General features: G+C 35.0%; 1 protein-coding gene across 1 annotated transcript; it reads right to left on the bottom strand.

Moving 5' to 3' along the window:
- Positions 1-698: 698 nt before the first annotated feature.
- LOC131041290 (disease resistance protein RPV1) lies at positions 699-10,382 on the bottom strand. The gene is made up of 6 exons (XM_057974328.2): positions 9,329-10,382; positions 8,116-9,193; positions 7,792-7,857; positions 2,764-3,015; positions 1,342-2,625; positions 699-1,249 (listed from the first exon to the last, which is right to left on the bottom strand). Exons 1-6 carry the CDS (start codon positions 9,946-9,948, stop codon positions 824-826), a joined length of 3,726 nt encoding a protein of 1,241 aa, XP_057830311.2. The 5' UTR covers positions 9,949-10,382; the 3' UTR covers positions 699-823.
- Positions 10,383-10,618: the final 236 nt, after the last annotated feature.

The following is a 10,618-nucleotide window of genomic DNA, read 5'->3' as shown; positions in this document are numbered from 1 at the left end:
TATATCATAATTATTAGTTACTTTAGGGTTATATCAACAACCTTTAGTTGCCACCATTTATTTAAAATATAATCTAATGACCTTCATTATATTCTATGAGGTAAATTTTACCTACAAGTTGTAATGGCCTTAATGAAAATCAATCGTCTAAATAAATTTTTGGCCCCATGAGTATTACAAATTATTGGTACATTTTATCTAACAGAATACAAAGAGGGAGCTATTAGATTATTTTAAGTTAATGGTAGAAATTAAATAAAGTAGATTCTACCCCTTAAACTCATTAATGATTTCCTCCTTTGTGCCTTTACTCTTCTATAAAAACTATTTTTTTAAATGAAAGGATTTGCAATATTAATGCATACTCTTATTATTTTCCAAGATTCGCCAATATTTTCTACCAAAAAAATTGATATTAAAAAAATCGCCAATAATATTAATATTTTTGTTTTAAAAAAGGAAAGATTTGCCAATTAAAATAATTATTATTTTTTGAAAAATTAAATATTTGCCAAGATTTTATATAATTTTTTGAGAGGCGGTTTCTTAAAGTTATCACTACTCTAATACATCTTCCTATTTCCTACCTAAAGGTATTAACCCTGCATAACCCACTAGTTGCAGCACACTATTTCACAAAAGATTTAATCTATCTACAAAATTAAATATGTTTAAAATTAATAAAACTTGTCACAGAATTATATAATATTTTATATGCTTGATTATATTATTTTTCAATCTTATTCTTTACAAAGGATAAGATAATATAACATATAAATTTAAGGAACTTCAGAGTCTCCGCCCACAAACAAAATAATATTACCTACAAAATGTTTACAAGTGACAAAAATGCCTCCCCTACACTTCGCTCTTCCCCGCTCACACCCAAAAAGCTTTCGTCATCGAAGTCTCGTACCACCGTTAGAGTCCACGCATCAACATAATCAGCGAGGCATCTGGAACGTTGTGTGAAGAAACCTATATATGCCCATCTCCCCTCTCCAATCTCCATGCTAGGCATTATAGAACCATCATCTATAAGTGAATTAATTATCCCTTGTGAAGAAGAATCACAATTTATAACATGGCAGAGCATAACGGCATTGCCATCGGAGAAATACGCGCAGTCTAAAATATTCTCGTCAACGGAGAGATTTGGAGACAGCCCAAGTTTAAAGGAGTCTAGAAGAGAGGACACATCAGGAACCACCCGCGTACATATTATTATTTCATGCAAATCTGGCCATTTCTGCAAATTCCTTGCACAACGTTCAGTCAGTCAACGCACGATTACATAGAAGATAATTAAAATATTTTTATTCCTACAAACTATTATATTACCTGTATCGTCTGAATGCAACTTACAATAGCTGATCCCTTGTTTGCTCTCAGTTCCACCCTCTTCAATCTCTCCATGTGCTCCAAACTTTCAATGCCCGGCACCTCCCAGCACGTGTGCAGTATCAATATTTCCAATCTCGTGCAATGTTTTAGACCTTCAATTTTCTCAATTCGGTCGCAACCTTGCAGTTTAAATTCTCTGAGAGAAGTTAATTGTGCAAAGCTCGGAAGCTCGACCAACTTTGGACTCCCACGTATATCCAGACATTCAAGTTTTACTGGCAGTGCTTTGATCTCTGTCAAATCATCATTATAATGAAGCTCCAGACTCTCAAGGCGGGGATAATGATCAGAAACTAAAATCCTGCACACTTTTGTTCGGTTTAGTTTCATCCGCTTCAGGTTGCTCAATGCAGAAGATAAAGGCGGCGCCTCAAAATCTATGATTGGACACTTTGAAATGTCTAAATGCTCTAAGAGACTAAGACGCCAAACAGAAAAAGGTAAACATTCGAGCTTTGGGCAATCCTGGATTTCAAGATGAGTCAATGAGGACAAATCTCCGCGAGAGGTCGGCAAAGATTTCAGGTTGTCGCAATCATGAATTCCAAGATAAGTCAATGAGGACAAATCTCCGAGAGAGGTCGGCAAAGATTTCAGGTTGTCGCAATCATGAATTCCAAGATAAGTCAATGAGGACAAATCTCCAAGAGAGTTTGGCAAACTTATCAACAAGCGACACGACCATATGTCCATCTTTCGCAGCCTGCTTAGTTGACCAATTTCAGCTGGTAGCTCCCTTAACTTCTCCACATTAGTTAAATTGAGCTCTCTCAAGGACGCCTGATTTATGATGTGGCGAGGCAACTCCTTCACTTCAACACAACTGAAAAGGTTCAAATATTCCAGCGTTGTAATGTTTTGAAAATCATCTGGCCTGAATATGAGCTCTGTACACCCACTTAAATCGAGATATTGCAAGAGAATCAAGTTCTTAAAAGAAACCGGTAAACTCCTCAACTTTTCGCAGACGATCAATAATAGATAGCGCAGATTTCTCAAATCGCCGAAACTGCTGGGTAGTGATGATAGCATTCCACATTCTTCTAATTCAAGGTGCTCCAACAGTTGCAGACGGCAAAACTCTTCTGGCAGACTCCTAAGAGTATTGCCACAACCACGGATTACTATCTTTTTCAACTCATTGAGACACCCCATTGAGTTTGGAAATCTTTGAAATTTGGGGCAACCAAAAATACTCAACTCCCTCAACTGCACCGGAGCCTGCATCACATTTTCAACGAGAGAAACATAATACATAAGACCACTTACGTCGCTCTGAACCTCCCACGGCTCTTCTAATATATAGATTTCATAAATAAAAATATAAATTTAATAAAGCAGAAACGGAAGGATACTTACGTCGCTCTCAGCCTCCCACAGCTCTTCTAAGCAATCTGGTCTAGATAGTTGTAAAACCCTCAAATTTTTCAATGAAAGCCGTGCCAGATTTCTCTCTGGAAATCCGCACCAGCAAATCCAGACCAGCTCTGTTGATACTTCACCGATTCCTTGGACCAGGTTTGTAAGTTCTTCACCACTTATTCTAGCGAATAAATATTCGCTATCAATCACCAAAAGCTTTAGTCCAGCTAAATAGGGTGTGAAGGCCTCCTGCGAGCAACAACCACAAAACTCAACAAATTCACTAATTAATTAACCCAACTATTTGTGAGAGAATAATTTGAATTATGTGCATGCCAATAAGTATCCGAAGGTGTCTAGTTTGTTGTCTGTTAGTTTCAGTCCCTATCATCAGTCTCCGATGTGCTACAAACAACTCTATTTAGCTGTCAACATAATTAGCACAATCTGTAATCTCTGTCGATAGATAAGATTAGTGAATTCATTGTTCTGTACGCTGTTCTTCAAAGCCTGCTTTGGTATCAGAGCCATTATGTCCTCCTTCCCCTCCTATTGTCAAATATCTTTTGAGTTTGTATGACAATTTGAATGTTGTGTGTGGTTTGAGGTTTAAGCTATCGTGAGGGTTTCATTCTTAAGAAGAGCAGTGCCATTCAATTGAGAGTGGGCACCAAAGGAAGGAGTTGATAGAATTTGAGGAGCAGCTGAAACAACGTGCCCTGCTTGGGTAATTTGCAAGTAGAGAAGTGTAAATGAAAACAGAGTAAAAGTATAACAAGAATAAAAATCAGGGATAATTTAAAATCACTTACTAACCCCTCTTACCAATAATTCATTCATAGATGCGAAGGCAGAAAATTTCTGATTTATCTGATGATCTGAATATAAATAGAGTTCGTAGCCTCTAAAAAACAGAGCATGTGTAGCTAAAAACAGAGCATGCATTTTTCCTTGGAAAAAGTTATGCAAAGTTTCTAAGACCGTTAACTAAAGCTAAGCAAAAAGAAAACTACACTTGCAAACTAAAAATAGAGTAACTAAAAATCTACGCATGTGATTGGACATGCATTATAACTAAACCAGTTCTTAAAAAGTAACTGAAGATGATTTTTGTCGGATCTGCTGTTGCTAACAAAAAGAAGGAATTGTTTACAAATTGTTAAAATGAAAAATATTAGACTTGTGATCGTACTTGCTATTAATTTTAATTGGGGTCTATAGATCAAATGGAAGTCTATTAAAAATATGAGTAGAGATAGAGAAGACACAATAATTGAAAAGAAAATAGAACGTGCTTCTGCAATTTTCTTTCAAATATAAATTTCATCTGTATAGGAATTCCATATCCTATTTTATAAGGAACAATCCAAACAAATATTCTATTAATATTGTGTTGTTTTTAACAACTCATTACGTACCACAATTTTAATAAACTATAAAACAAAACATGTGACATTAATATTAAGTTGTTTCTATGACATTTATAACACTAATTTAAGACAAACTCTAATTTCAAACATTTATGTGAACATAAACCCCCAAACCACCCCCCCCCCCCCCCTCCTTTAGCGTGAACATGGGGAGAAAGTACATCACAATACTTGATGACCACACTCAATAGCTCACCAAAAGATATGACTAGGGACATGCACATCTACTCATGACAAGCAATGGTAGAACTAGCCTCACCATGCTTACTATATTTTCATCCAAGGAGGGACTCGCACATCTATCCAAGATCTTACATCAAATTTGGATATGGACAAACACATCTATCCAACATCAAGGTTATGAATAGGAATACACACATCTACTCACAGCAATTATGATTTGGGACACAAACATCCAATCATAATCACCAACTGTCGTTACTGGGGACAAACACTTCCAATCACTTTCACCATCTTGTGAATGGGGACAAATACATCTATTCGCAAAGAACCAACAATAGTGATTGGGGACAAACACATCCAATCACTTACATCAAAAGCTTTAAACAAGCCCTCATTGTTGCGCATGCAACCACCACTATAGATCATAGCCACTTTGATAAAAATTGATATGAGACGGATGTTGCTGCCACCTAGAAATTGATCTTGGTTTTAGTCATTTTGACACAAATAATTTTGTCGCTAATACAATTTTGTAGCGCCGTCGCTAGTGACTGATGAGAGGTCACTAAGTATCCTCCACCTCATGTGCCTCCAACCTCCAATTGATTTGATTTAGAGAACATATATTCCTCCTCACTATCTTTGTGTGGAGGTCTTAATAGCCACCCCATGAAGGCACTCTTCATCATCATCTACAACCAATGCCTTATCTGTATTTAGCTTCAAGAAGATCCTTGGCTCGTTGAGTGCAATTCAAAACAATGTGTCCCTTCTTCTTGCAATGGTAGCGCAAAATTTTGTTATTGAAGAAATGATTTTCCTCTGATGCAGAAGAACAAAATTTGGAGGAATAGTTAGGCTTATTTTTTCATACATTGTAGTTTCCTCGATAGTTGATTCAATTTTCTTAGTTCCTTCATCAATCAGAGTGGATATTATTTCTTTTAGGGTGGCATCTACTTTGTTTAATGTAAAAACAATGTTGCCATAACTAGGAAGTATGTTATTTAACAAAATAGCCTTTGAATCATAATTGGCTACTTTAGCATCTATCCCAATTAATTGATTCAATAGGGAGCGACAATTATTGATATTTTGAACAATGTTGTCACCCTCCATCATTTCCAGCCCTAACAATTTCTGCTTTAGATCCATCTTTCCACTTGGTGCTTTTGATCCAAACAAGGAACTCAAATTATACCACAATTTCTTTGAGATCTTTGAAAGTCAATGTGGTGGAGATATGCATCTGAAGTTCAAGATCAATCAAAGCTATTGCCCTTCAAAAATGTAGTCCACTTTACGATTTCATCAGCATTAGTTGGCCTTGTTGTTGCTCCACTTACCACATACCACATACCACATATTCTTTTAATAAAGATCAACTGTAACTTGATCTGCCATGTGTGAAACTCTAAACCTTGATATGTTTCTATCAATATACTATTTTTCTTCATTTAAAAAAATATTATTAAACTCCCACCAATCTAAACAATTATGAATTTATCGAGTTCCACCAATAATGAACCTTAAAATTGACAAAATAATTAAAAAAACAAATCTCATACGCAAAATTATACTACCAAGTAACCTTGTTCTGATACCATATTAAAAAAATTATGATCTCTACCAAGTGACCTTATTTTGATACCATATTAAAAATATGAGCAAAGATAGAGAAGCCAAAATAATTGAAAATAAAATAGAATGCACTTTTACAATTTTCTATATAATACAATTTACATCTTTATAAGATTTCCAGATTTTCCTATTAATAAGTACCACAATTCTAAAAACTTATTTAACAAATCATGTGACATATTAATATTAAGTTGTTTCTCAAAAACTTAATATTATGACATTTATTTATAATACTAATTTAAAACATAAACTCTAATTTGTAACACTTATGTGAACACTAACTCTCAACAAAATCAACATTTTGAATGCTGATTTAAAAGAAGAAATCTTTCTTGTTCAACCTGAAGGCTTTATAAAAAATAAAAAAGTACATTCAATATGCAGATTAGAGAAGACATCGTATGATCTCAAACAAGTACCAACGTGATGGTATGAGAAAATTTATAACTTCTTCTTCTTACAAGTTTATAAAGAGAGAGAATGATCCAAATATGTTCTTAAAGAAAGATGAACATGGGAATGTTGTTTCAATTTTATGAACCATGTGGAGGACTTAACCATAACAAGAAGTCTCATAACATTGATGGATAAAATCAAAAGAGATTTATCACAAGCATTTGAAATTCAAAGTAAGTATGCAAAGAAACTGATTGAAAAGTTTAATATGCAATATTGTGAAGCAATATGTAATCCCTTTGAACAAAATATTAAGTTGTCTATTGATAATAGTACTAAAAAAATGTAACTTTTTATGGATAGACGACAGGATGTTTGAACTACTTAACCATAACAAATCTAATAAATTGCAAATTCAGTCAACATAATCAGCCACTTCATAGCTAAACTATTTAAGACTCGTTGGAAAACATCAAAGAGAGTTATTTGCTACCTATAGAGTAAGATAAATTTTGGTATTGAATATACTAACCATTTAAATGTTGAGTTGATGAGTTATTCAAGTTTGATTGGATAGGTGATTCAAATGATTGAAAGTTCACAACTAGTTATGCATTGAACATTGGCTCAGGTATCGTTTCTTGGAGCAGTAAAAAGAAGGTCCAACTATTAATTTGTCATCTATTAAAGCTGAGGACAAAAGCAAGGACCAACTCAAATCAAGTGTGACAACCAAAGTTAAATTAAATTGGCAAATAACCCAGTTTATCATACAAGACCAAAACACATTGAGTCAAAAAACCATTTTGGAAAAAAAATTCAATCACAAGAAATAGAATTGTAGTATTGTAAAAAAAATAACAACATAACTGATGTATTCACTAATCCATTGGGCTAGACAAAGTTTATACTATGTAGAATTATGTTAAATTTCCATAAAAATATTATTCTTGAGGAGTGTTAGAGAATAATTCATGACTCAATTATGTTTGTGTAAATAAGTATCTGAATATGTGTCAACAACAATTAAAGAGGTGTCCAAATTGTTATCTATTAGTTTCAATTCTTATTATTAGTCTCCAATCTGTTATTGAACAAAGTTCTAATTAGTTATCAACATAGCTAGCATGAATATAGAATGTTGAAGTGAAATGTATCTAAAAATCTATAATCCTCATTGGTGAATAAGATGAGTGAGTTCATTGTTTTGTTCGTTATTTTTCAAACTTTGTTTCCTCTTTCCTACATTATTTGTAAGGAATTGAAGTGTAAAATATGAAAAATATGAAATATTCAAAAAAAAATTGCATCATGTAGAAAATTAAAAAAAAATAGTAGAACTAGGTAGAGAAATAGAAAACGTTGACAAACATACTCTATATAGCAGCAACTCTTTTATTCCAGTTGGGGCAATCTTAATTCCTCGAATGTCATTTCTTTTCTGAAAATTAAAAAAAAAAGATTAGAATACTATAAAAATAAAATAAAAAATTCTTTTGCTATTCAAATATATTCAAATTAAATAGTTAAGTTGCTAAGTCAATTTATTTGCAAAAAGGGCTAACAAGACCAGCTTTTTAAACAAGAATTTAACAAGTAAGATCAATGAACTTCATAGATAAAAACATTTGGGTACAAATGTTTCCCTTTCCATTGTTTACTCGCATAATAATTAAAAAACAAAAAAGATCAACCTCACCTCTTTTTTTTGTTTGCCAAAATTAATAATCTGTTCTGATAACCAAATTCGGGACGGTGAATGTTGGCTTGCAATTTCTCTTCCTAAATCTCTTAAGTGGTCATACATTCTTATGCAATTCTCATAATCAACTTCAACCAAAGACTTATTTAGAAGCCTTTTCCAAGTGAGCAAACCACTCCATTCTGATCCATCCCAGAATTCAATTGCTAAACTATTCTTTTCTCCAATAAAGAAACAAGCAACATCGAGGAATGCCTCTTTCTCCTCATCATCAAGATCATCGTAACTTATTTTAAGTCTCTTTTTTATTTCCTCGGGTAATATTCTTGAGATCTTGTGAAACAGAGACTTCCAATATTGTTTGGAGGAATTCCCGTATAGCTGTGCTCCAAATACCTTCATAGATAGGGGCAATCCATCACAAACCTCTATAAAACTTTTAACAAGCTCCTCAAAACCATCAAGGGCACAGGGTTGTAAAAAAGCATGCCAGCAAAAAAGTTCCTCAGCATTAGATTGATCTAATGCTCTCATTTTATACACGGAGGATATGCCCCAAGATGTAAGAACTTGGTGTTCCCGTGTTGTAACAATAATGAGACTACCATTTCGAAGGTTGCCTTTTGCAGGCAACAAAGCATCCAATTGATCGACATGATCCACATCGTCCATAACAATGAGCACTTTAAAAGGTTTCAAATGCTTTTCTAGAATCGCCTTACCTTCCTCTACATTATCAATTGCTTTATCCACACCAAGGCCTTTAAGGAGTTGAGTCTGCTTGGTCTGCAACTTCTCTTTCGCTTCTCTAATGTCAAAAATAAAACTTGACCTCTCCATGGACAGGGATCTTTCATTGTATAACTTTTTGGCCAGGGTGGTCTTGCCTGACCCACCCATGCCCCAAATACCCACAACCTGTACACTTTGATCACCATCAGCAAGTTGAACTGTATTTTCAAAATCTTTTACTATTTCATCGAGACCTACTGGATGTTTCGCAACTACTAGCGGCACATTGCTTATTTCTTTCAGTACAATATTCACAATATTCTTGTACAGCCTCATCTCATCACTGAATAAAAAAAATTAAAAAAACACATTAAAAAATCAAACTACAAACAGGTGAGTAAAGCCAAAATTAAATTCCATAGACATTAAAATGAAAGCATATTTCTTAAGATAAAGCGATCGAATGTGGTATACTTACTCATTGCTTTTGACGATTTGGCCAATGTAAAATGAGACCTTGTAGAGTGCATCTTTCCACTCCTTAAGCTTTTCTGGCTCATATCTACCATTCTCTTCATGCTTCTTAAAGGCAGCAACGTACATTCCTTTCCCTCGAGCTACATGTCTGATATCTGTAGGCTCAAGATGATAGAAAATGGGAATAATTTTGGTGCCACTTTTCAGCATTAATGACAGCTCCTCCAAACACCATGGTGATTCTGCATACCCCTCTGAAAAAATTGCTATATGAAGGGTAGCACCGCGGACTACTGCTTCTAATGTTCTAGGAAAGAAATCGCCATATTCCAATTCCTCTGAATCTAAAAAAGCCGTGACCTTCATGTTACCCAGGATATCATAGATTTTGGTGGCAAGAGTTTTCTTGACATCTCGTCCACGATGATTGATGAATACATCGTAAGACTGCTTTTGGATGAGTGTTGAAGATATGCCCATAGCAGATGCTGATGGTGCCATGCCTTGAAAAGCCTCATTTCTTGAAGTAGATGCCATTGAATTGCCCATAGCAGATGCTGATGGTGCCATGTCTTGAAAAGCCCTCTTTCTTGAAGTAGATGCCATTGAATTGGATTCCATTGAACGCCTTGAAAGAAAGTCAGAAACCCAATCAAAGCAGCATGAAAACAAACTTCAAGAAGATGATGGAGAAAATGAAGATGAAGAGGGCGCCACTCCTTGAGAAACGGTTGCAGGCTCGATCTCTGTTCGACCAGGGTAAGCAGAAGTAGACGCCATGGGATTATATTTCAATTGAGAACATAGACGGAATGAGAGAAAATCAGTGAAAACAGGCGGGAAAGATGTGGAATTCTAAAAGCGAAGCCAATCACCGAGTATAAGACAATGCAAATAAAAAATCACGTGAGTGGGTTGGTGTGGTATGTGGACCCATTTCATAGAGGAAAGCATGTGGACATTCAGAGAAGGAAGGCGGAATAATGATGTGAGTAGAAGTGTGTGGAAGATAAAAAGAGGAAAGTATGTGGAAGAGACGCGGAATCGTCCAAGAAAGCCAGTGCGAGACACAAAATAAGAAGTGACATTAGAGAAAAAATGCTGACTGATGTGACGAAAGTAGCATCAATAATGGAGAACGCGGAATCGTCCAAGAAAGGCAGTGCAAGACAGAAAATAAGAAGTGACATTATAGAAAAAAGGCTGACTGATGTGACGAAAGTAGCATCAATAATGGAGTCCGTAATGGGACGGTGGTCTCATAGTGTCAGATAAACAGTGGCCTCGAATA

This window comes from Cryptomeria japonica, chromosome 11 (genome assembly GCF_030272615.1).
Source record: "Cryptomeria japonica chromosome 11, Sugi_1.0, whole genome shotgun sequence".
Lineage (NCBI taxonomy): Eukaryota > Viridiplantae > Streptophyta > Pinopsida > Cupressales > Cupressaceae > Cryptomeria > Cryptomeria japonica.
Note: the sequence above shows the minus strand (reverse complement) of the source record. Positions and strands in the feature narration are given on the sequence as shown.